This window comes from Leopardus geoffroyi, chromosome C1 (genome assembly GCF_018350155.1).
Source record: "Leopardus geoffroyi isolate Oge1 chromosome C1, O.geoffroyi_Oge1_pat1.0, whole genome shotgun sequence".
Classification (NCBI taxonomy): Eukaryota; Metazoa; Chordata; class Mammalia; order Carnivora; family Felidae; genus Leopardus; species Leopardus geoffroyi.
In genome coordinates, this window is record NC_059328.1 from 41,441,277 (window position 1) to 41,468,981 (window position 27,705).

Consider the following 27,705-nt stretch of genomic DNA (forward strand, 5'->3'; position numbering starts at 1 on the left):
TTTAGAAAGCAAGGAACTTGTTTGGCTCCTTCACTGTTGCATTCCCAGGACCCCGAACAGTGCCTAATATAGCAGGACAATATCTTCATTGTCTTTATAGGCTCTAAGTGATCTACGCTTACTTTTCTGACCTTGTCTCCTACTACTTTCTTCTTAGCTCACTGTTCCACTCACAGTGAACTTGCTGTTCCTTCAACACGCCAGGCTAGTGGTGTTTGCACTTGTTATTCCTTCCCTTGGAAGGCTCTTCCCCCAGCCTTCTTCCCCTCTTCCCCTCTTCCTCCTTCACATTCTTTAGGTCTTTGCTCAAAAGTTACCTTCTCATTCAAGCCTTCTCTATTTGAGAATTTAAAATTGCATCTCCTAACTCTCTGCCTCTTTCCTTGCTTAATTTTTCTCTATAGCACTTACCAGTGTTTAATATACTACATAATTTACTATTTATTTTATTGCCTGTTCACCTCTACGCCTCATGAAGTCTCTGTTGAATCCTCAAAGCCTAAAAGAGTATCTAGCACAAAACAGCAAATATTTCTTAAATGAATGGATTTGTGAAATTAATGTATAAATGAATATCAGATGTGAAATCCTTGGGACGTGTAAGATATAATGGGTAATAAAATTATTTATGTTAACAAACAGTCTTAGCGGTATTCAGGCTTATACTTCTCACATCCCTGGCACCGAGTCCTGCACACAATAGGCGCCCCAAAAAAGCTTGTTTGAAGTTGATAGCTGGGGGTGTGGGTGGGCAGTTTACGACGAGAAGCACCAGCTGGCCCCGCCCCGGCCCCGCCTGGTCCCTCCCCTTCCCGCGGCGGCCCCGCCCCCGCATGGTGAATTCCTTATAGGCGAGTGACGTCAGGCCGTTTGTTGTCATTGGCGGCTCCCAAGATGGCGTCCATCATGGAAGGGCCGCTGAGTAAATGGACTAACGTGATGAAGGGCTGGCAGTACCGTTGGTTTGTGCTGGACTACAATGCAGGGCTGCTCTCCTATTACACGGTGAGACCTCGGGGGGCAAAGCTCCGAGTGCCTCGGCGGTCGCTATCTCTGAGGGGGGACGGGCTTTTTGGTAGCCGGGTAAAGGTTGCTAAACTGGGGGTGCCGCCGTACGAGAGGGTTCCCTCGTGGGGGAAGGTTTTATGTCCAGGATAGCCAATGAGGGCGAAGAAGATGCTGGCGCAGCCAATAAGCTGACAGTGGCTGTCTGATTTATGGGTTAGGGGCGAGCCGCGTTCCTTTTTTAGGGTCTGGTATTAATCTGTGGTGGGATCCAGCGCAGATATAGGTGAGTGAGGGTAATCATAGCCATGATTTAAAGTGTCAGGTCGCGCAGTCCACGAGGTTCTCCCCACATTGTCATGAACTTGACATTGGCCCCTCCAGGGCCTTTAGACGGCCGCGCCCCTTAGCTTCCTTCCAGGGATTAAAGAGCTCTGCCTTCTCGGAGCAGCGGTCAGACAAGCTTAGCCAGGTCCTAAGGTAACTGGCTCTCCCGCAACCCGAAGCCGAAATCCCTCCTGTCTGCCCAAATTGAGTGTTTCTTTCATGGGATGCACTCTTCTATTCTGTGGGAGGCGAGCCTAACCGACACCTTAACTTTTGAAGCCAAGGACTTCCAACACAGGAGCCTCTTGTTAACGAAGAGAATGGCTAGTGCGGTGTGTCCTGAAAGTTGTACTCTGGGGAGGGCTGAGTTCAGGGCTTCACTGTCGTTAAACGCGGATCAGTGCCCATGGGCAAGTGCACGAATTGCCACGAATCTGTCTATCCCTTCTACACCTACAGCATTAGAAACGGAAGGTGGGTGGTATTAGAGAAATTACTTCCAAAGTTACTGTCTTTGAATGGGGTATAGTTAATAATAGCCAATGAAAGGGAGGAAACCACTTAAAAGGACAAAATAGAATCCTTTGAAATCTTCAGCAAATAATAAAAGAAAAAATATCATTATAGAGGAAGGGTTAATGTGAGAAGTGGGGACATTAGTATTTATTTTTCATTTAAAAATATTTATTGAACTCCCACTATATATTAATTATTACTGCTTTGGACTAGGTGTGTGTGCACACACGTGGATATTCACCATTTTTTTTCCTCTCGAGCTTATATTCTAGTTTAGTGATTCCCTTAATTCATTTTACTCACAGTAACTATGCAAGGTAGGTATTTTACAGATCTGGAATCTGAGGCTCCAGGCTTTTAAGTTATTTGCTCAAGATCACAAAGCTTGCAGTAAGTGGTGTAATCAGGATTACAAATTTCTTGGCTTTCTGACTATTTTCACTGCACTTCACTTTCACCTCAGGGAGGAGAAAAGTGCAAGCTGTAAGTTACTAAAGGCAAGTCTGCAGAAGTAAAAAAAAATATAACTTTCAGCATCCTTTAACTATCAACTTCCTTGCTCTATATACTTTTTTAAAGGGAGAAAAAGACCAAACCTGAATGAGATTTAAACCCATCATTCAAGATTATCTTTAGGTAGCCATGAAAGTGAGGCAACTGAACATTATATACTGAAAATTCTGGGATAATGAAATCCCATGGCTTAGATGCATGTAAAGTAATGTTGGGTTTCAGTAGATGTGATAATCAGAAAATCCCATGGACCTTTCTAGCCTATTCAAGGTAATTTCAATAAGTGGCACTATGGAATTAAGTTAACTCTACAAATCCTATTGTATTGGTCTAAATTCTAGGGCTGTACTGGAGCCCTAGCTAGGGTTCTTAGGAACTCTTAGCCTAGACAGAACCTTCCTTCTTCCTGTTTTTCTTCCTTTAATGTATCCTTTACTGCCTCCCTGCCCTTTTAGTTTTTGAATACCTTGATAGATCCTTGCCTTACTGGCTAAACACACTTTTCTTTTTTTCCATATACTCCCCTGCCTGCCACTTAATTTCTCCCTTCTGAGACCACATTCTATAAAACATCATCATTGCCAGCTGAAGGAGGTATCATATTTCTTACTAATAGATATTTTAGAAGGCTTCTCCCCCCGCCCCCTTTCTAGTTCTTTGGTGTTAAAACATTTGCTTGTAGAGAAACAGCAGAGAAGTATAAAGTAAAATGATCTTGTGAAAATAAAATGATACCTAATCCCAAATTAGAGGAGGTCCAGCAAAGATGGGAAGAGGATAGGTAATCACTTAAAGACTAAGTAGGAAACACGTTGAATGTTGTCAATGACTTCTATACACTTGGACATTGTTTTTGTACATTAGGATTTGGGAGGATTGGAAGGTACAGTTTAGTGTATGTGGCTGATAACTTGGAGCTGCATCTTCCAGGAAGAGTATCTGAATTAGTTACATAGTCTTTTAAGCAGAGTGATAAATAGCAAGTCACTCTGTTCCTTGTTTCCAGAATCATTTAGGCTCTGGTCTGGCTCTATGGTTGGAGATCTGTTCCAAGGTGGCCATGAAAACCCTGAACTAAAGTAGATTGGCATTGGTTTAGAGTTGTCCTGTACTGAAAATTGATTATTGGGATAATCTCAGTGTTGGGTTAGAGTCACTGGGATTGCCATGGACTGAATAGATTTACCTAAACTTCACCTCAGTCTGAATCTTTTTCTCTGGGCCTGGGTCTAGACCTAGACCTATTGTTCTCTGGGAATGAATGGTCTTTTTACTTTACCTTTCTTTTATTTTCATAATCTGTGAATTTTCTGTTTTTGAAGAAGAACTTCATATAGTGTTGCTCTGTCCAATACAGGAACAGAGAAACTGATTATCTCTTTTAGGAAAGTAGATTTAGGCAGTCCTTTCAGCTCTAGTTCAGTGTCTTAATTATTAGAAACAATATAATGTAGTTCATTCAGTAAGCAATTAATAGGGATTGTATTGTATTGTATATGATGGAGATACAGAAGGTGAGAGAGTCCTTCTACCTAGAAACTTACAATCCAGCAGCAGACACCTAAACATAATTTCAAAAAAATATGATAAATTTCAAAACAATATGATAAATTCTACAATGGAAATAAGAATAGAGTGCTGTGGGAACATTGCCTAGAAAAGGTGAGGGAGACATTTGAGCTGAGATTTACAGGATAAAGGAAGAAAAGAAGAAGGGCATTTCAGGCAAGGGGAAATATGCACAAAATGGGAAATTTGAGAACATAAAGGTGCATTAAGAAGACACTGAGAATTTCTGAGCAGCTCTAGTGTAAAGATGTGTAAGGGAGATAACAGGAGATTGAGTGCAGAAGGCATTTGGAGCCATAGATCAGGCCTGGAGATGTATAAATTATTATTATGTATTTTTTTTGGATGAGATACCCAGAAAGGGCTAAGGTATAAATTTGGGAACACTGTGAACAGCCAACAATTTATGTGAATCATGATCACAAAAGAAGCTGAGAAAGGAAGAAAAATTGAGGGAGTTATAGATAAGTGAGGAGTTGGAAGGTTAGAAAGTGAAAGTCATGTCTTTTGTGAATTTATCATATGTTTATTGAGAACCTACTGTGTGCCAGGCAGTATGCTATGCAGAGGCGTTAAAATGGTAAATAAAATGGAAATAATCCATGGTTTCCTGATACCTAGAATCTACTGGGGGTTACAGCAAGTAAGAGCTATGATAGGGGACATAGGATGTTTGGGGACTATGTAGGTAGGTTGCTTGACTCAGTCTTGAAGGGTTAGAAAAGGTTTGCTGTGACCTGAATGAGTAGAGGTTAGCCATGTGAGCAGAGAGAGAGAACTGCTTGAGATGGAATAACTGTTTTTGGAGCAGACAAGAGTAAGGAGTTTGAGAGTTCTAGAGTTTGGTCTGTGAGATGGACAGCAGTGACATGAGCTGGAGAGGGAGGCAGGGGCTAGATAATGAAATGCTTACTTAGCCTTCATGGTAAACCATGCTAAGGATTTTGAACTTTACCCCCAGGGCAGTGGAAAGTCATTTAAGTGTTGTGAGCACTTTTTAATTACAGAAAAACTTTTATTATAGGGGCACCTGGGTGGCTCAGTCGGTTAAGCATCTGGCTTCAGTTCAGGTCATGATCTCACGGTTCATGGATTTGAGCCCCACGTTGTGCTCTGCACTGACAGCTCAGAGCCTGGAGCCTGCTTCAGATTCTGTGTCTCCTTCTCTCTCTGCACCTCACCCTCTTGTGCTCTGTCTCTCTCTGTCTCTCAAAAATAAATGTTAAAAAAATTTAAAAAAATACATAAAAGATGATAGTAAAATGGATTCCTGTCATCCAGCATGTACAGTTATCAACATATGGCCAATTTAGTTTTGTTAATATTTCCACCACCCTTTCTTCCCCATTGGATTATTTTATTTTATTTTTATTTAATATTTTAGAGAGAGAGAGAGCCTACAAGTGGGGGAGAGGGGCAGAGGGAGAGAGAGAATCTTAAGCAGACTTCATGCTCCCACAACCCTGGGATCATAATCTGAGCTGAAATGAAGAATCAACCGTGCAACCAACTGAGCCACCCCAGGCGCCCCCACCCCCCATTGGATTATTTTAAAGTAGATCCCAGATAGACTGTATGTCATTTCATTTGTGAATATTGTAGATGTACTACTAAAAGTTAAGGTCTCTCTCTTTAAAAAAAATGTTATCACAATAGCGTTATTAAAACTGAATAATACTAACATGTGCCTGGGTGGCTCAGTTGGTTAAGCCTTTCTTTCATCTCAGGTCATGATCTCACGGTTTGTGAGTTTGAGCCCTGAGTTGGGCTCTGCACTGACAAGTGTGGAGCCTGCTTGGGATTCTCTCTTTCTCCCTCTCTCTCTGCCCCTCTACCATTCTCTTTCAAAATAAATAAACATTAAAAAAGCCAAAATAGGGGCGCCTGGGTGGCTCAGTCGGTTAAGCGTCCAACTTCGGCTCAGGTCACGATCTCACAGTTGGTGAGTTCGAGCCCCGCGTCGGGCTCTGTGCTGACAGCTCAGAGCCTGGAGCCTGCTTCACATTCCGTGTCTCCCTCTCTCTCTGCCCCTTCCCTGCTCATGCTGTGTCTCTCTCTGTCTCAAAAATAAATAAACATTAAAAAGAAATTAAAAAAAAAAGCCAAAATAATAATTTACTAATATCAGATATCCAGTCATGTTCAATTTCCTTGGTTGTCTCAAGCATCTCTCCCTCACCAATAGGTTTGAGTCAGGATTCTGAATAAGATCTACACATAAAATTGCATCTCTCTTTTAGTTTATAGGTCCTCCTTCCCTCTTTTTTTTCTTTGCCACTTATTTGTTGAAGAAACCAGATCATTTATTCTGTAGAGTTTTCTACATTCTGGATTTCACTGGCAGTGATCTGTGGTATATTTAAACATGTTCCTTTGTTGTCTGTATTTCCTGTAATACAGGAACTGTATAAACTGATAATTAGAGCTAGAAGCTTAATCAGATCCATTTTTTTTTCTTTTGGGTGAGAATTCTTCATAGGTGGAACATATTATATCAAGTGGCACATGATGTCTGATTGTCTTTATGATTTTAAAATTGGTCAGTAGGGGGGTGCCTGGGTGGCCCAGTCGGTTAAGCATCTGACTTCTGCCCAGGTCATGATCTCACTGCTCATGAGTTGGAGCCCTGCGTTGGACTCTGTGCTGACAGCTCACAGCTTGGAGCCTGCTTCAGATTCTGTCTCCATCTCTCTGCCCCTCCCCAGCTCGTGCTCTGTCTCTTTCTCTTTCTCTCTCAAATATAAATAAACAAAATTGATCAGTAGGTATAGGTGAAATTTGTATTTTTTAAAGAATACTGTCATTACAGAGAAATAATTGGGTCATATTGACAGGACTTAGTGATTGGATGTGAACAAAATTGCAGGAGTTGTCTGATGAAATCCAAGTTTTTGGTTTCACATGGATGAATGATGATAGGGAAGACAAACAGGTTCGGGGAAAGATTGCTTTAGGGCATGTTGAAATTGACGTAAAGATGTCCAATAGTATGAAATTTAGGAAAAAATCTGGGTTACAGATCTATATTAGCTTTATACATGGAGAATTGAGAGAGTGAGTGAGAATAATTAAATAGGATGCTGAGAGACACCATTGGATTAGTTCTCTATTGCTTTGTAACAAATTACCCCAAAACTTAGCAATTTAAACTAACAAATATTATCATAGTTTCTGTGGCCCAGTACTTTGGGAGTGACTTAGCTGTGTGGCTCTGGCTCAGGGTCTCAAGAAGTTGCAGTCAAGACATTGGCTGGGATTGTAGTCCTGTGAATGGCTTGATGGGAGCTGGAGGATCTGCTTCCAGGATGACTCACTCTCACATCAGTTGGCAGAAGGCCTCAGTCCTTACTGGCTGTTAGAAGGTGGCCTCAGTTCATCACCAGTTAGCCTCTCCAGACTAGACTAGTGTCATCATGACAGGCTTTATGGTTTCACTCAGAGGGAATGATCAAAGTAAAAGCAACAAGGAACTGCAGTGCCTTTGATGTCTTAGTCTGAGAATTCTGCCTTATTTTATTCATTAGAAATGAATCCTACAGTTTAGCTCACACTCATGGGATGGGAGTTACAGGCATGGGGAGGGCAATTAGGCTCTACCTTTTGAAACGAGTGTCAAAGAATTTGTGGCCAGATTTAAAAAAAATTATTTTTTAATGTTTATTTTTGAGAGAGAGAGAGACAGAATGCAAGTGGGGGGTGGGGGCAGAGAGAGAGGGAGACACAGAATCTGAAGCAGGCTCCAAGCTCTGAGCTGTCAGCACAGAGCCTGACGCAGAGCTTGAACCCATAAACCGTGAGATCATGACCTGAGCCAAAGTCGGCTGCTTACCCGACTGAACCACCCACGTGCCCCTGTGGACAGATTTTTAAGTCACAATCACATTCAAGGGATTGGCAGAGGAAAAAAAAAAAAAAACTGTAATAGGAAAGTGACAAGGGACAGCTAGAGATACAAGAAAAATCAGAACACTGGCAGTCAAAGTGGGAATCGTGAGTTGGCTTAAATGTGGTTGAGAGGATTGAATAGGTGAAGTCTAAAAATATCCATTGAATTGATCAATTTGGACATACAGATGCCCTTAGTGAGAGCAGTTTCTGTGGGGTGGTAGTTGTGGAAGGAAGGCCGATTGGAGTGGTTTAAAGAGTAAATAAGGTATAAGAAATAGAAAAAGTGAGTGCACGTTACTCAAGATACTTCATTTTGAAAGAGGCAGAGAGGAATATGGAATTGAGGGGGAGGGCTTCTACGATAGGGGTTGGCTTAAATGTTGTGGAGACAGGAATCAAGGTCCATATTAAAAATGAGGGTACAGTGAGGACTTAAGGAGTATAGTAAAGCTTTAGATCAGTGGCCTTGGGACCTGGAAAAAGGAATAGCTAGAGACACATTAAAGGTTAATCAGATTGTTTGAGAAACTAGTTGGGATTATAAAATATAATTTGTTACTTCATTACCCCAAAATGTTTAACTTTCTTTCTTGATTTGCATTGTTTTTATAACATTTTGGAGAGAAAGTTAGAAACAATGAATTAGTAAGTTACCAGAGCCACCCAAGGTATTATTTGCAAAAAGAATCATTAGAAAAATCATGTGTTCTTTGCTATTACTTGCTGCCTGGAAGAGACTCATAATGATTTTGCATTTCAGAACCACTGGTAGTTGAAACACATTCAAGTGTTATTCAGCAGTCCTTAGCATTGTTTTGGAGGATGATCAAAATTTTGAAAAGCTTAAGAATATGTGTTTTTCCTGCAAAGATGTAGAAGAGGTAGTGTCACATTCTCCTAGGAAGATACCAGCACCACTCCCCTCAAACAAAAGTGAATTTATACTTTTCTAAATAAACTGTTCTTGACAGTTTTTATTAAGCTTAAATGGTATGTATTAGAAATCCAAAACTAATAAAGTAGCTTTTGAATTGTAAAAGGAACAAGGGGCGCCTGGGTGGCTCAGTGGTTAAATGTCTGACTCTTGGTTTCAGCTCGGGTCATGATCTCACGGTTCATGGGTTCTAGCCCCATGTCAAAGTCTGTACTGACAGTACAGAACCTGCTTGGGATTCTCCCTCTGCCCCTATCCTGCTGGCTCTCTCTCTCTCAAAAGAGATAAACTTAAAACAATAGTAAAATAAATAAAAGGAACAGAACAAAAATTGTATTTAATCTAAATGTCCTGAAAAGAAAACAAAGAAAGCTCATAAAATGGTAAGTGGTATCAGTGTGAAGAAGTATATGGAAATTTTATATCTTTTGCTTTCTTGAATACTCTACTCAGCCTTGATTTTTTTCCCTGTTTTAATACCCTTGAAACTTGCTCATTTAATTCTTTGGGGATTTAATCATTTCACATTTGTTATCATTAGCTAGTCATATCTAGAGTACATTCTTTATCTGTACAAGTTTGTAAACTCTTCAATGGCAGTACCGAGCATTGTAATCTTCAAGCCTTACACTGTGGCACATTGTTGTTGTAGTGAATGTAATGTCCAGGGCCCTTAAAACTCGGCTTAGAGATGAGATTCAGAAGGCTGTTTTGGAATTGTTTTTTACACAGCCTTGTAAATTTTGCAGATTGTACTAATAGCAAATATGTACGTTTTCATGCTTTATGTAAAGCCTTGTATCAACAACAGTGGCTTTTGTTTAATTATCTAGAGCCTGTAGAAATGTGTGGATCTTGTGCTTAGTTTGTTCCATCAGACAAGCAGTCAGCTCTTGCTTCTGTTGTAAGCAGTTTTGTTGATGGTAATAATTTGTGGAAGGACAGAAAATAGAGTTCTCAAACATGCCACTCCTGTATGTGGCAATTGTGATAGGGTAGATTTTCAAATAATTACATAATTCCAATCAAAGGTAGAACAGTACACAAGTGATTTAGATTAATAATTTAATTCCTTTTCTTGCTTATAGAGAAAGGCAAACAAATGGCCAGTCCACTTATTTATTTTCCTTCTCACTTTATCATGAAGGATTCTCTTCATAGACTAGTTCCTTAAAAAAAGGGAAATTACTTTTTTATTTTATTTATTTATTTATTTTTGCAAAGGTTAAGTTTACAAGGTACATGGAATCATACAAATGGAATTATATTCAAGGGAAGTGTTTTGAGGTATTCATAATTTTTTTAATTTCCCATTCACATGACAATGTTAAGATTATTATGAAAGTTGATTTTGTTTCCTGGAGTTTTGTTCACATTAAGCCTTCATGCTAAGATTGTCTACTCATTTCATTTCTTGCATTTTATTTTAGCATTACTGCTATAGCACAGGCGGGTGGATAAAATATTGGGTGAATATTTGCTTTGTCACTCTGGCAGATGTCTCTACATTCTCTCAACCCTTCTCTTTCCTCCATTATTCAGAGAAGGTCCCATGCTTCCGAGACAATGGAATACATTTAGTGGGAATACTTTCAACATCGTGTACCCATGTAACTACCTTGTTACTATACCTGCTTTCCTGCCAACCCTTGCCTGCATCTGTCCCCATCTGAGTGGAAGAGGTAATCCTTGGGTGTTCTGATTTCAATCTGCTCACAAATTTTCATAGGACCTCAGTCTGTAGATTTTCTCCTTCATCTGCTTTTTCTCTACTCCCTTTCTCTCATGTAACTTCAACTTCCTTTTTATGTATGGACTTTTGTGATTTCTCTTTTTTCTTTTTCTAAGTTTATTTATTTATTTTTTAATTTACATTTTTTTTTTAGTGTTTATTCATTTTTTGAGAGAGTGAGAGTGGGGAGGGGCAGATAGAGAGGGAGACACTGAATCCAAAGCAGGCTCCAGGCTCTGTGCTGACAGCTCAGAGCCCAATGTAGGGCCCAAACCCACCAACAGGGAGATCATGACCTGAGCCAAAGTCGGGTGCTTAACTGATTGAGCTACCCAGGTGCTCCAGTTTATTTATTTATTTGAGAGAGAGTGAGTACTAGCAAAGGGAGAGGGGGAGAGAGAGAGAGAGAGAGAGAGAGAGAGAGAGAAAGAGAATGAATCCCAAGCAGTCTCTGTGCTGTCAATACAGTGCTTGTGTATTGAGATTGAGTGGCCTCAATCTCATGAATCATGAGATTATGCATGACCTGAGCCAAAATCAAGAGTCAGACACGTAAGCCACTGAAGCCACCCAGGGCTGCTTTTGTGGTTTATTTTTAAGAATATTTATTTTGCAATACGACAATTAAACATCTTTGTTGTTCGGGCGCCTGGGTGGCTCAGTGGGTTAAGCATTCGACTTCGGCTCAGGTCATGATCTCAAGGTGCGAGTTCAAGCCCTGTCTGTATCTGGCTCTGTGCTGACAGCTCAGAGCCTGGATCCTGCTTCAGATTCTGTGTCTCCCTCTTTCTCTGTCCCTCCCCCATGCATTCTCTCGCATGTGCTCTCTCTCTCTCAAAAATAAATAAATGTTAAAAACATAAAAAAATCTGTGTTGTAACAATTTCATGTGGAAATTTTGAATAAATCTTTGGGTTGCCTGCTGCTTTTTGTTCTGTGTGTGGTGTGGTGTGTGTGTGTGTGTGTGTGTGTGTGTAACAGTTTTACTGGGGTAGTAACTCACATACCATCTATTTGAAGGATACAGGTAAATGGTTTTTAATATATTCATAGAATTGTGTAACCATTTCCACAGTCAATTTTAGAAAATTTTCATCACTCCCCAAATAAACACTGTTTCCATTATATTCGTACCAGTATTTCACCCCAGCATAGGCAACCACTAATCTACTTTTGGTCTCTATAGATTTGCCTATTTTGTACATTTCCTTTACTAGAATCCTATTATAAAACTATTCCTTAAATAATTCTAACATGGCTTCTTTCATTTAGTTTTCAAGATTCATCTATATTATAGCACATATCAGTACTTTTTACTGCTGAATAGTCTGTTGTATGAGTATTACACAATTGTATTTATCCATTCATCAGTTAATATTTGAGTTGTTTCCACTTTTTTTGGCCACTGTGATTAATGCTACTATGAACATTTGTATACATAAGTTTTGATGTGGACATATGTTTTCATTTCTCTTAGATATATAAGAGTGGAATTGCTAGGCCATATGATGACTCTGTGTTTAACCTTATGAAGAATTGCCAGTCTGTTTTTTAAAGCAGCGACACCATTTTACATTCCCACCAGAGGTATAAGGGTTCCAATTTCTCTATATCCTTGCCAATATTGTCATTATCTGTCATTTTGGTTATAGCCATCCTAAGTGGGTGTAAAGTAGTATATTATTAAGGTTTTCATTTGTGTTTCTCTGATGGCTGTTGATGTTGAACATCTTTTCATATGCTTATTGACCATTTGTATATCTTTTCTAGAGGAATATCTATTCAGATCCTTTGCTAATTTTTAGATTGTGTTACTTGTCTTTTTTATTAAGTTGTAAGACTTTTTTTTTTTATGTATTCTAGATACAAGTCCCTTATTACATACATGATTTACAAATATTTTCTCTTTTTTTTTTTCTTGATGGCATTCTCTGAAGCACAAAATTTTTAAATTTGATTATGTCTAATTTAACTTTAACTTTTGTTGCTTGTGCTTTTGGTGACAAGAAACCATTGCTTAGAGGTGCCTGGCTTGCTCCGTTGGTAGAGCACAACTCTCAATCTCAGGGTTGAGTTCAAGCCCCACGTTGGGTGCAGAGCCTACCTAAAAAAAACCCAAAAAAAAACAAACCCGTTGCTTAATCTAAGGTCACAAAGGTTTATACCTGTGTTCTTCTAAGAGTTTTATAGTTTAAGCTCTTATGTTTAGGTCTTTGATTCATTTTGAATTAGTATTTGTATATGGTGTCAGCTAAGGGTCATATTCTTTTTCTTAGATTTTATATTCTTTTTAATTTTTTTATTCTTTTGTGTATGGATATCCAGTTATAATAACACCAATTATTGAAAAGACTTTTTTTTTCTTGTCACCGTGTTGAAAATCAATTGACCATAAGCATGCAGTTTTATTTCTGAACTCACAGTTCTACTCCATTTATCTTTATGTCTGTCCTTATATCAGTGTCACACTGTTTCAATTATTATAGCTTTGGGTTTTTTTTAATTTTTAAAAAGTTTACTTATTTTTTTTGAGAGAGAGGGTATGCACGCATGAACGGAGGAGGGACAGAGAGAGAGGAAGAGAGAGAGAATCCCAAGTAGGCTCCACACTGTCAGCACGGAGACCGACTCAGGGCTTGAACCCACAGACTGTGAGATCATGATCTGAGTTGAAATCGATAGTTGGATACTTAGTTAACTGAACCACCCAGGTGACTCTCAATTGTTATTTATAGCTTTGTAATAAGTTTTCAGATTGGGAAGTATGACTTTCAGCTTTTTTTTTTTTTTTTAAGATTGTTTTGTCTGTTTTGGGTTCTTGAAATTTCCATCTGAACTTTAGGACCTACTAACTTTTTTATTAACAAATTGACGTCATATTTCTCTCAAGTAGAAAAATGTCTCTTCTAATGCTGTGTCTCCCTGGAAATACATCTTAACCTCTCACACCTGTGGAAAGTTTCTATGTTGTATCTCTTTATCCATCTTATATTTACTCTGCAGCAGTCTTTACCTCCAGATTTTACCGAAAATCCTAGCAAAGGTCTCCAGTGATAGCTTTGTTGCTAAACCCAATGGGTACTTCTTCACACTTAATTTTTTTTTAATCGTCAAGAAATTTTTAATATAATTCATTAACAAATGAAAAATTATAAATCACATGATTTTATTATATGATAATATTGACATTTTTTATATAAAATTTATTGTCAAATTCGTTTCCACACAACACCCAGTGCTCATCCCAACAGGTGCCCTCTTCAGTGCCCATCACCCACTTTCCCCTCCCTCCCACCCCCATCAACCTTCAGTTTGTTCTCAGTATTTAAAAGTCTCTTATGGTTTTTTACCTCCTTCCCTCTCTGTAACTTCCCCCCCCCCCTTCCTCCCCCTGGTCTTCTGTTGAGTTTCTTAGGATCCACATATGAATGAAAACATATGGTATCTGTCTTTCTCTGCCTAGCTTATTTCACTTAGCATAACACTCTCCAGTTCATCCACATTACTACAAATGGCCAGGTTTCACTCTTTTTCATTGCCAAGTAGTATTCCATTGTGTATATAAAGCACAATTTCTTTATCCATTCATCAGTTGATGAACATTTAGGCTCTTTCCATTATTTGGCTATTGTTGAGAGTGCTGCTATAAACATTGAGGTACAAGTGCCCCTATGCATCGGTACTCCTGTATCCCTTGGGTAAATTCTTAGCAGTGCTATTGCTGGGTCATAGGGTAGGTCTATTTTTAATTTTTTGAGGAACCTCCACACTGTTTTCCAGAGCAGCTACACCAATTTGCATTCCCACCAACAGTGCAAGAGGGTTCCCGTTTCTCCACATCCTCTCCAGCATCTGTAGTCTCCTGATTTATTCATTTTAGCCACTCTGACTGGAGTGAGGTAGTATCTCAGTGTGGTTGTGATTTGTATTTCCCTGATGAGGAGTGACGTTGAGCATGTTTTCATGTACCTGTTGGCCATCTAGATGTCTTCTTTAGAGAAGTGTCTATTCATGTCTTCTGCCCATTTCTTCACTGGATTATTTGTTTTTTGGGTGTGGAGTCTGGTGAGTTCTTTATAGATTTTGGATACTAGCCCTTTCTCCAGTATGTCATTTGCAAATATCTTTTCCCATTCCATCGGTTGCCTTTTACTTCTGTTGATTGTTTCCTTTGCAGTGCAGAAGCTTTTTAATTTGATGAGGTCCCAATAGTTCATTTTTGCTTTTAATTTCCTTGCCTTTGGGGATGTGTCAAGTAAGAAATTGTTGTGGCTGAGGTCAGAGAGGTCTTTTCCTGCTTTCTCCTCTAGAGTTTTGATGGTGTCCTGTCTCACCTGCAGGTCCTTCTTCCATTTTGAGTTTATCTTTGTGAATGGTGTAGGAAAATGGTCTAGTTTCATTCTTCTGCATGTTGCTGTCCAGTTCTCCCAACACCATTTGTTAAAGAGACTGTCTTTTTCCCATTGGATAGTCTTTCCTGCTTTGTCAAAGATGAGTTGGCCATACTTTTGTGGGTCCAATTCTGGGGTCTCTATTCTATTCCATTGGTCTATGTGTCTGTTTTTGTGCCAATACCATGCTGTCTTGATGATTACAGCTTTGTAGTAGAGGCTAAAGTCTGGGATTGTGATGCCTCCTGCTTTGGTTTTCTTCTTCAATATTACTTTAGCTATTCAGGGTCTTTTGTGGTTCTATACAAATTTCAGGATTGCTTGTTCTAGCTTCGAGAAGAATGCTGGTGCAATTTTGATTGGGATTGCATTGAATGTGTAGATAGCTTTGAGTAGTACTGACATCTTAACAGTATTCTTCCAGTCCACAAGCACAGAATGTTTTTCCATTTCTTTGTATCTTTGTCAGTTCCTTTCATAAGCTTTCTATAGTTTTCAGCATACAGATCTTTTACATCTTTGGTTAGGTTTATTCCTAGGTATTTTATGATTCTTGGTGCAATTGCGAATGGGATCAGTTTATTTGTCTTTCTGTTGCTTCATTATTAGCGTATAAGAATGCAACTGATTTCTGTACATTAATTTTGTATCCTGTGACTTTGCTGAATTCATGTATCAGTTCTAGCAGACTTTTGGTGGAGTCTGTCGGGTTTTCCATGTATAGTATCATGTCATCTGCAAAAAGTGAAAGCTTGGCTTCGTCTTTGCCAATTTTGATGTCTTTGATTTCCTTTGGTTGTCTGATTGCTGATGCTAGAACTTCCAACACTATGTTAAACAACAGCGGTGAGAGTGGACATCCCTGTCATGTTCCTGATCTCAGGGGGAAAGCTCTCAGTTTTTCCCCATTGAGGATGATATTAGCTGTGGGCTTTTCATAAATGGCTTTTATGATGTTTAAGTATGTTCCTCCTATCCCGACTTTCTCGAGGGTTTTTATTAAGAAAGGATGCTGAATATTGTCAGATGCTTTTTCTGCATCAATTGACAGGATCATATGGTTCTTACCTTTTCTTTTATTAATGTGATGTATCACATTGATTTGTGAATGTTGAACCAGCCCTGAAGCCCCAGAATGAGTTCCACTTGATCATGGTGAATAATTCTTTTTATATGCTGTTGAATTCGATTTGCTAGTATCTTGTTGAGAATTTTTGCATCCATATTCATCAGGGATATTGACTTGTATTTCTCTCTTTTTTTTTTTTTTTTTGCTGGGTCTCTGTCTGGTTTAGGAATCAAAGTAATTCTGGCTTCATAGAATGAGTCTGGAAATTTTCCTTCCCTTTCTATTTTTTGGAACAGCTTGAGAAGGATAGGTATTATCTCTGCTTTAAATGTCTGGTAGAATTCCCCAGGGAAGCCATCTGGTCCTGAACTCTTATTTGTTGGGAGATTTTTGATAATTGATTCAATTTCTTTGCTGGTTATGGGTCTGTTCAAGTTTTCTATTTCTTCCTGTTTGAGTTTTGGAAGTGTGTGGGTGCTTAGGAATTGTCCATTTCTTCCAGGTTGTCCAGTGTGTTGGCATTTAATTTTTCATAGTATTCCCTGATAATTGCTTGTATTTCTGAGGGATTGGTTGTAATAATTCCATTTTCATTTGTGATTTTATCTATTTGGATCATCTCCCTTTTCTTTTTGAGAAGGCTGGCTAGAGGTTTATCATTTTGTTTATTTTTTCAAAAAACGAACTCTTGGTTTCCAATGAAACCTGCTCTACTGTTTTTTTAGATTCTTCTATATTATTTATTTCTGCTCTGATGTTTATTATTTCTCTTCTGCTGGGTTTGGGGTGTCTTTGCTGTTCTGCTTCTATTTCCTTTAGGTGTGCTGTTACATTTTGTATTTGGGATTTTTCTTGTTTCTTGAGACAGGCCTGGATTACAATGTATTTTCCTCTCGGGACTGCCTTCGCTGCATCCCAAAGTGTTTGGATTATTGTATTTTCATTTGCATTTGTCTCCATATATTTTTTAATTTCTTCTCTAATTGCCTGGTTGACCCATTCATTCTTTAGTAGAGTGTTCTTTAACCTCCATGCTTTTGGAGGTTTTCCGGATTTTTTCCTGTGGTTGATTTCAAGTTTCATAGTGTTGTGGTCTGAAAGTGTGCATGGTATGATCTCAGTTCTTTTATACTTATTAGGGGCTGTTTTGTGGCCCAATATGTGATCTATCTTGGAGAATGTTCCATGTGCACTTGAGAAGAAAGTATATTCTGTTGCTTTGGGATGCAAAGTTCTAAATATATCTGTCAAGTCCATCTGATCCAATATATCATTCAGGGCCCTTGTTTCTTTGTTTATTCTCTGTCTAAATGTTCTATCCATTGCTTTAAGTGGAGTTTTAAAGTCTTCTGCAATTACCACATTCTTATCAATAAGGTTGCTTACGTTTGTGATCAATTGTTTTATATATTTGGGAGCTTCCGGATTCAGTGCATAGACATTTATAATTGTTAGCTCTTCCTGATGGATAGACCCTATAATTATTATATAATGCCCTTCTTCATCTCATGTTACAGCCTTTAATGTAAAGTCTAGTTTGTCTGATATAAGTATGGCTACTCCAGCTTTCTTTTGACTTCCAGTAGCATGGTAGATACTTCACTATCAATCTGAAGGTGTCCTCCTCAGGTCTAAAATGAGTCTCTTGTAGACACTAAATAGATGGGTCTTGTTTTTTTATCCATTCTGATACCCTTGTCTTTCGGTTGAGCATTTAGTCCATTTACATTCAGTGCTATTATGGAAAGATATGTGTTTAGAGTCATTGTGATATCTGTAGGTTTCATGCTTGTAGTGGTGTCTCTGGTACTTTGTGGTCCTTGCAAAATTTCACTCAGAGTCCCCCTTAGGATCTCTTGTAGGGCTGGTTTAGGGGTGATGAATTCCTTCAGTTTTTGTTTGTTTGGGAAAACCTTTATCTCACCTTCTATTCTGAATGACAGACTTGCTGGGTAAAGGATTCTTGGCTGCATATTTTTTTTTTTTTTTGTTCATCACATTGAAGATTTCCTGCCATTCCTTTCTGGTCTGCCAAGTTTCAGTAGATAGGTCTGCTGCTACCCTTATGTGTCTACCTTTTTATATTAAGGCTCATTTATCCCTAGCTGCTTTCAGAATTCTCTCTTTATCCTTGTATTTTGCCAGTTTCACTATGATATGACGTGTCGAAGATTGATTCAAGTTACGTCTGAAGGGAGTTCTCTGTGCTTCTTGGATTTCAATGCCTGTTTCCTTCCCCAGATCAGGGAAGTTCTCAGCTATGATTTGTTCAAGTACAGCTTCAGCCCCTTTCTCTCTCTCTTCTTCTTCTGGAATTCCTATGATACAGATATTGTTCCGTTTGATTGCATCACTTAGTTCTCTAATTCTCCCCTTGTACTCCTGGATTTTTTTATCTCTTTCTCTCAGCTTCCTCTTTTTCCATAACTTTATCCTCTTATTCACCTATTCTTTCCTCTGCCTCTTCAATCCGTGGTGTAGCTGCCTCCGTTTTATTTTGCATCTCATTTATAGCATTTTTTAATTCATCATGACTAGTTTTTAGTCCCTTGATCTCTGTAGCAATAGATTCTCTGCTGTCCTCTATGCTTTTTTCAAGACCAGCGATTAATTTTATGACTATTATTCTAAATTCTTGTGTTGTTATATTGCTTAAATCGGTTTTGATCCATTTGTTAGCTGTTGCTACTTCCTGGAATACCTTTTGAGGAGAATTCTTCCGGTTCACCATTTTGGCTAGTTTTCTGTCCCTTATCTGTTTTAAAAGCTTGTTGTGTGCTCTGCACCTGTGAGCATTGCTATATTAAAGGAGGGTCATACATTGTCCAGAGCCTGGCCCTTCAGGAGGTGTTTTTTCGGGGTTGTTACTTGGTCTCTGTTGTTGTGACTTTGGTTATTTTATTACCCTACTCATAGTAATATTTCGGACTCTCCACCAGATGTGCTTTGATTTGTTCCTTGGAGTAGCCCTGTAAAGGAAAACAAATAGACAAACAGGAGACAAAAACATACAAACATAGAAGCCAATAACACAAACAGACAAATAAACAAAAACCTAAAGACTAAAAACAAAAACCCAAAAACACAGACTACAAGTAAAGAAGAGGCTGGAGGCGATGCTGATGGAAGAGCACATACAAAGAGAGAAATGACGATGGGGGAGGGTGGGAGAAAAAATAAACATTGATTAGGCAGAGACTAAATGGCTCAATCCAGAGAGAGAGAAAGGAAAATAAAGAAGGAGGCTGGGAAAACTAAACGAAGATAAAGTTACCCAGACTGAGAAACTGTATGGCTTGATTATTTCAGAGAGAGAGAAAGGAGTGTAAAGAAGGAGGTGTAGAACATTTATCAAGACAATGGATTAAATATGTTTGTTTAGATAGACCAATAACCAGAGTAACCAGCCTAGGAGAGGGAAGAGATAAGGGGGAGAAATTGGGGGAGGGACAGAGTATATCTAAATATCCAGAATTGACCTAGAGTTAATCCAGGCAATGCTGTATCACTTGTCGGTAGTAGATGTCTGCAGGGTCTGTGCTGCTCGGGTGGATATGCAGTTACCCAGTGCAAAGGGGCCTGGTTTGGCTTTATCTGGACCCACCTCCGCTATGGGCCCCTGGAGTGATCCCTGAGGCCCCACCTTGGTGGTGGTGGGGAAATGGTGATCCCCCAGTCTCTTCTCCATGGAGAGCCGTACCGGTAGACTCAGTCTGAGTCGTCCTCACTGTGCCGTGGGTGCAGACAGGGTGGTCCTTCTTGCTCCAACTCCCCTGACCCTGTGCTTGGCTAGGATTCAAAGTCCCACTCTGTGCACTCCAGCACTGGGGAAGCGCCTCTCTGTGCTGCCCGATATGTGGTCCCGGCTGGCTTTGTCTGTGCCTCCGCACTTCAGGGAGGACAGCCTTCTCCTACTTCAGCCTGAAAGCCGCCGTCCTCCCCGGCCCGAACCCCAGGGATGGTGGACGCAGGCAGGCTTTGTCTTCTCCCACAGCACTCCAGAGAGACGGCTGCCTTTTTCTCCTGCAGACTGTGCCCTCTGCCCAGCCACTGCGCCCCGGGGGGTGGCAGATGCAGGCAGGTTCTGTACTATTGCTCAGCCCTCCAGGGAGGGAACCACTTTCTCCAACTGTGGACTGAGCCTCTGACCTACCACCACACCCAGGGCTGGCTCCCCTCCTCCCCAGATGCGCAAACAGGGAGCCAGCCCCAGTCCGAAGAAAGCCCCACAGTTAGAGATTGGATCCCTCTCAGTCTCAGTCTGAGGTCTTTCTCCTGTCTAGATATGGTCCTGCACTTTCCTGCATTTCCCTAACCGCTCTTTCTCTTCCCTTTGTCTCTCTGCAGGGGGGGGGGGGGGGGGGGCTCCCTCTGTGCCCACGCAGCCTTTTTTTGGTTTTAATCTCCCTCAGTTCACAGTTACCCACCTATCTTTTTTTCCAGCTTTCCCATTTTCTTCCTAGTAGATTCAGTCTCTTTTCCTCCCAGGCTCTGGTGTTCAAAGTCCTTTGGCTTCTACACTTCTCTGAGAGACATGGGAAGTATGGATTCTGCCTACTTCTCCCTTCACACTTAATTTTAATAGCACTGTCTCTGCAGAGTTTGGCAACATAATTTCTTTCTTTCTTTCTCTTTTTTCAAGAGAGAGATAGTGCGAGCCACGGAGGGGCAGAGAGAGAAAGCGGAGGGGCAGAGAGAGAGAGAGAGGGAGACACAGAATCTGAAACAGGCTCCAGGCTCAGAGCTTTCAGCACAGAGCCGGATGTGGGGCTCAAACTCCTGAACTGTGAGATCATGACCTGAGCTGAAGTCGGACTCTTAACCGACTGAGCCACGCAGGTGCCCTTAATTCCTCTTTTTTTTAAAGCTTTAAAACAACAGTTTTATTATTCTAAAAATAACAGATGACACTTTAATTTAAAAAAAAATTGAAACAGTATGGAAAAGTATATACAATAGAAGGAAGAAAATTTCATCTGAAATTCCTCTGTGTTTTGAAGAGTAACTTTTCCTAAAAACAGTTCATGCTTAAATATACATGTATGTATATTTTACATAATTAGATCATTTTATACATGATATTCTACAACTTACATTTTAGTAAAATTTTTGTATATAGTTTAGTATTGCATTTCTTCAAGTAGCAAAATGAACAAAGGATGTAATTTTTCCTTCATTTTTACTTACTTAGATAATGAGATGTCATTTATCTGACTTTGGGAGATTAAGAGTCCTATGCTGTTTGATGCTGAAGGGAAGGTATAATAATCTGCATTATCTCCCATGGTTTTGCTCAGTTGGGTAATAATCAGCTTACTTAGTTAAGGCAGTTTATGAAGACCCACCAACAAGTAAGACTCTACTTCTTAATGAGGAAGTGCCATTTTATTTATTAAAAAAATTTTTTTTTTACATTTATTTATTTTTGAGAGAGTGAGACAGAGCACAAGCGGGGGAGGGGCAGAGGGAGGAGACACAGAATCTGCAGCAGGCTCCAGGCTCTGAGCAAGTGTTCAGCACAGAGCCTGATGCGGGGCTCGAACCCAAGAACCATGAGATCATAACTGGAGCCAAAGTTGGTCACTTAACCGACTGAACCACCCAGGCACCCGAGGAAGTGGCACTTTAGAAGAGCTTGTGGGATGAGAAATATTATTGGCTATTATTGGAAAATACAATCTGTCACAAGCCTAATCTTGTTCTAAGTATTTTCTAATATGGTCAAGTATATCACCTCATTAGGCCTCACAGCATCTCTCATTTTTTTCTTGCTACCATGTTAGCATATAAACCATCATCATTATGTCTCACTTGATCTGTTGCAAAAACCTCATAACTATTCTCTTTGTTTCCATTTTTACTTTCTAAAATCCATTTCTATCAGCAGTCCAAGTGCTTAAAAAAAAAAAAAAAGAAAAACAAAAGATCATGTTACTTCCCTGCTTAAAATTCTCTAGTAACTTTAGGAAAAAATCCAAACTCTTTATTATGACTTATATGTGCTTGGTTATCAGCTTCCATTTCTTTTTCTACATTACTCCCTTTGCTCACCACTCTCTAGCCACTCCAGCTATTTTTTTCTTTTCCTAGAGCACCTCAAACTTGTGCCTGCCTCAGCACCTTTGCATAGGTTTTCTGGCTTCTCAGTCTGTTATCACTCCAGATCTGTGGCATGGTGGATTCCTTCTTGTTATACAGGTCTTAATTCAGTGTCACTGCTCAGAGAAGCCTTTCCATAACAGCCCACCTAAAGTAGACCTCACTCCCAGCTACCATCACAATGATCTTGGTTTATTTTTTCATGGCATTTATTGTTAGCTGCGGAGATTATTTTTCCTTGTTTGTTGTCTTTTTCTCTCCTCTGGAATGTAAACTCCATGAGAAACTTATCTTCAGTATTTTATATCTAACATCTAGAGCAGTAGCTGGCATTTAGTGAGTATCCAGTAAATATTTAGGGAATGTGTGAAGTAGTTAATATGAAGAAATTGAGACTTACGAAATCACACAATTTATGTGTGTGATAAAGTTTTCTCACTCCACATAGAATGTTCTTTCTTTCAGAGGATATTGAATTGCCTTTGCAGTGATACTTAAAAATGATGATAAACCCAAGTTATCACTAGTCTGCTGACAGGTAATAAATAATTTATATCATTATCACAACGAAGTAAACTTTCTGCAAAGATCATTCTAAAATGCTAACTACATTGATTAATCATTAAAAAGTACTGAATCTTTTTACATCTAAGATGTAAGATAGGGATTTAGATCATTCCTGTTGAAATGCCAAGGATAAGCAAAGATTGTCCTTCCTATTACAGTTCACTAAAAGCCTTCTAGATGAGGAGAAGTGAGTAGGGAGCAGATACTAAGTTTTAGAATTTGTTGAGTGATGAATATTTTATATTCACAAGACATGAGAATAGAAAGGTAGTGGCAAATTCTTAAAGATAATTCCACTTTGAAATTGTAGTCACCTACAATTAAAGAGGAGTTAAGTGTAAATTTCTGATAGGTGACATCCTGCGTGACAAACCCACCATTTTGTGCTTGCATGTTCACTCTTCTGCCTTCTTCCTTTTGTTTTTTTTTTTCCTTTTTAAGAAACCCAATTTTGAAGTAAAATTAGACCTGACGAAGAATGAGGGCTTTTACATTGCTTTTCTAAAAAGTTTTTCCCCCTGATTATGAAAGTAAAATATGTTTATTGTAGATCATTAACTTGTCAAGTCCTTGTGTAGCAAGATTCTTGCACAGAGAGACATGACACTGAGGCTTTTCTTTCCAGGAAGAAACTGTATTCCTGCCAGCACCACTCACTTGGGTTCATACCTGAAGAACTGAGCCCCAAACACCATGTGGCTTAGTTTTTTATATATTTTTTACTTCTTTGTCTCCCATATATGGTAACACACAAACATTCAGTCTAAGTGGTCTCATTTTAGAAGGTCATGAGGGATGTTTTCACCTATGCATATAGCCAGGTGGCCTTGAGGTTTTTTGTTTTTTTTTTTCCTTAGGGAGGAAAAAACACTTGAAAATTTCTTTCTTTTTTTTTTTTTTTAAGCATTAAAATATTTATTTTGTGAAGTGGGGAGGGGCAGAGAGAGAGAGGGAGAGAGAGAATTCCAAGCAGGCTCCATGCTGTCAGCACAGACCCCAGTGTGGGGCTAGACCCATGAACTGTGAAATCATGACCTGAGCTGAAATGAAGAGTCTTAACCCACTGAGTCACCGAGGTGCCCCAAAGTCCTTGAAAATTTCTTAAGCCCTTAGCCATACCTCTGGAATTCTTGGGACCTATTTTTACCAGTTTCTTTACAAATATTTGTTCTTAGTTCCAGTCTCCATTTGAACAGGAGCTTTTGGAGTATAGCTCCATTCTAAATTGGGGCCTGAGGATGAGTCTTAGAATTAGGACAAAGACTACAAAATTCTGTGGTTCTGACTCTTGTTGATGCTAATTATTTTGTATGTTGTACAAATTCTCCTATCTTCAAATTTTTGTAATGTTCTTCTTACTGCTTGTCTTTTCATGACCTTATTATCTTGGGCCCTGACTTAGTCTTTGCCAAATGAGGAAAAACATTCCTAGAAAAGTTTTGTTACAGAAGTGAAGTTGAATGATAATAATGGATTATCACTGCACAGAGAAGTACTGTACTAATATACAACACAAACCACCTGGAGTTTAACATGCATGTCTCCATCATTTCTTCAATCATTTTTTTGTGAAATAACAATTATTATTTAGTATTTTGGGCAGTATTTGAGAAACAAAGCAAAAATAGAAAATTTACCTTGAGGTCTACATATATTAACATAATTTAATTTGCAGAATTTAGGCTACTATTCAGTATTTAGAAAGAATGTGACAACTGCAAGTCATCATAGCTGTGCTTAATTAAACCTTGTGAAAGTCATTCTTTTCACTGATCTGTTGGCTTAAAATTCTGACTTGAAGATAAAATGATCTTTTTTAAGAAATAGTGAAAGACCTGGGACTTCACAATGTAGTAGGTCATTAGATCAAAATACAAGCCCACAATCCTTTAGTGTAATTTTGAAATTTCATATTTATTTATTTATTAAAAATTTTTTGAGAGAGAGAGACTGAGACCATGAGTGGGGGAGGGGCAGAGTGAGAGGGAATGGGATGGAGAGAATCTCAAGCAGGCTTCACACTCAGCATGGAGCCTGACATGATGCTCAGTTTCATGGCGGTGAGATCATGACCAGGCTGAAATCAAGAGTCAAGATGCCCCAGTGACTGAGCTGCCCAGGTGCCCTTGAAATTTCTTAATCTTTGAATTCCAAAAGTTTTTTCCCTAAATTTATTACATTCTCATTTGGAAGTAAAGCCTGTCTTGAACTGTGTGGCTATTTATGGTCTTTATCATAGTTAGTGTAAATATATGTTGTACTACAGAAATATTAATATGCCTGATTGTGAAATTAATTAAATGCTTGATACCCTAGATCCCAGTTCAGGTATGACACAGTGTATGTACTATATGGATACTGTATTATTTTTCTAAAATAGTGAATTTCAAAACATGTTATGAACAGAGTTCTCAGATAAGGGATGTGGACCTGAATTTGTTATCTAGTGACCTAGGTTTATAGGCCAGAGGTAGTTCAGAAGGCAGGGGTACACCTACTGAGGTACTGCTGTGAGGCTTTATAGGGTGACATTTATACTACTGAATTCAGGATTGCTGATTTGACAGTCAGCCTTCAGAAAATCTTTGAAGGAGGACTTAACCAGATTTATAGTAACTGGTAGAAATTCATGGCCTTTGGAGTTAAACTTGGATATGAATCCTGTATCTCCCATGTGCTGTTTATGAGTCCATGGGAAGTTACTTTTCTGAACGTTTGCTTCCTCAATTATAAAATGGATATAATAAAAAGAATTTATAAGACTGATGTGAGAATTAAATAAAATTGTGCTTAAAGCACTAGCATAGTGTCTGGCATAGAAGTGCTCAGTAAATGTTAACAAAAAGCTAAAGTTTATGACAGTGTTTGACATATATTCGCTAACTATACATTGTGTTTACTGTTATATAAACTAGTAGTCCAATTTATTCATAACAAGAAATATAACTGTTAAGGAGACTGTATTCTTAGGCTTTCTGGTTAGTGTGTTAGTGCATATACTCTCTGAAAGCAAGCTGTATGGGATGCCAATTTTTTTTTTAAGTTTATTTGCTTACTTTTGAGGGAGAGAACCATTGGGGGAGGGGCAGAGAGCAACACAGAGGATCTAAAGTAGGCTCTGGGCTGACAGCAGAGAGCCCGATGCAGGGCTCAAGCTCACAAACCATGAAATCATGACCTGAGCTGACATTGGATGCTTAACTGACGGAGTCACCCAGGCGCCCCAGGAGACCTTACTTTTAGATGAGAGCATCGGAGCATGTTAGATGAGACTCTTACTTGATCTTTTTATTTTCATTTTACTTTTCAAATTTATTTATTTTTTTGAGTTTGTGTTTTTATTTTTTTAATTTTAATTTAATTAATTAATTAATTTTTAAATTTACATCCAAGTTAGCATATAATGCAACAATGATTTCAGGAGTAGATTCCTTAATACCCCTTGCCCATTTAGCCCATTCCTTTCCCACAACCCCTCCAACAACCCTCTGTTTGTTCTCTATATTTAAGAGTCTCTTAGGTTTTGTCCCTGTCCCTGTTTTTATACTAATTTTGCTTCCCTTATGTTCATCTGTTTTGTATCTTAAATTCCTTGTATGAATGAATGAATGAAGTCATATGATATTTGTCTTTCTCTGACTAATTTTGCTAGGCATAATACCCTCTAGTTCCATCCACGTAGTTGCAAATGGCAAGATTTCATTCTTTTTGATTGCTGGGTAATACTCCATTGTGTGTATATATATATATATATATATATATATATATATATATATATATATCACATCTTCTTTATCCATTCATCTGTAGATGGACATCTGGGCTCTTTCCATACTTTGGCTATTGTTGATAACACTGCTGTAAACATTGGGGTGCATGTGCCCCTTTGAAACGGCACACCTGTATCCCTTGGATAAATACCTAGTAGTGCAATTGCTGGGTCATTGGGTAGTTCTATTTTTAATTTTTTTGAGGAACCTCATACCACTTTCCAGAGTGGCTGCACTAGTTTGCATTCCCACCAGCAGTGCAAAAGAGATCCTCTTTCACCGCATCCTTGCCAACATCTGTTGTTGCCTGAGTTGTTAATGTTAGCCATTCTGACTGGTTTGAGGTGGTACCTCATTGTGGTTTTAATTTGTATTTCCCTGATGATGAGTGATGTTGAGCATTTTTTCATGTGTCATTTGGCCATCTGGATGTCTTACGTTTTTTAATTTAAATTCTAGTTAACATACAGTGCAATATTGGTTTCAGGAGTAGAATTCAGTGATTCTTCATTTACATATAGTACCCAGTGCTCGTTATAACAAGTGCCCTCCTTAATACTCATCACTCATCTAACATCACCTATCCACCTCCCTCCATCAACCCTCAGTTTGTTCTATTTAAGAGTCTCTTGTTGGTTTGTTTCCCTCTCTCTTCTTCCCCCCTTCCCATATGTTTATCTGTTTTGTTTCTTAAATTCTACATTTCAGTGAAATCATATGGTATTTGTTTTTCTCTGATTGACTTATTTCTTTTAGCATAATACACTTTAGCTCCATCCACATTATTGCAAATGGCAAGATTTCACTCTTTTTGATGGCTGAGTAATATTCCATTGTATATATACCACATCTTCTTTATTCATCAGTCAGTGGACATTTGGGCTCTTTCCACAGTTTGGCTGTTGTTGACAATGCTGCTTTAAACATCAGGGTGCATGCACCCCTTTGAATCTGTATTTTTGTATCCTTTGGGTAAATAGCAGAGCAATTGCTAGGTCACAGGGTAGTTCTGTTTTTCCCTTTTTGAGGAACTGCCATACTGTTCTCCAGAGTGGCTGCACCAGTTTTCATTCCCATCAGCAGTGCAGGAGGGTTCCCCTTTCTTGGCATCCTCACCAACACCTGTTGTTACTTGTGCTGTTAATTTTAACCATTCTGACAGGTGTGAGGTGATATCTCATTGTGGTTTTCATTTGTATTTCCGTAATGATGAGTGATGTTGAACATCTTTTCATATGTCTGTTAGCTATCTGGATGTCTTCTTTGGAAAGATGTCTTTTCATGTCTTCTGTCCTTTTCTTCACTGGATTATTTGTCTTTTGGGT

General features: G+C 39.0%; 1 protein-coding gene across 11 annotated transcripts in view; it reads left to right on the forward strand.

Moving 5' to 3' along the window:
* Positions 1–868: 868 nt before the first annotated feature.
* The window catches only part of OSBPL9 (oxysterol binding protein like 9), a 195,014-nt gene continuing 168,177 nt past the window's right edge, over positions 869–27,705 (forward strand). For 9 of the 11 annotated variants that reach the window (XM_045477349.1, XM_045477353.1, XM_045477350.1 and 6 more), the window contains exon 1: positions 869–1,005. In XM_045477349.1, coding sequence (XP_045333305.1) covers positions 895–1,005 — 111 coding nt within the window. In that variant the 5' untranslated portion in view covers positions 869–894. The remainder of the gene's footprint in view (positions 1,006–27,705) is intronic. The other 2 variants (XM_045477358.1, XM_045477359.1) reach the window with 1 other exon arrangement.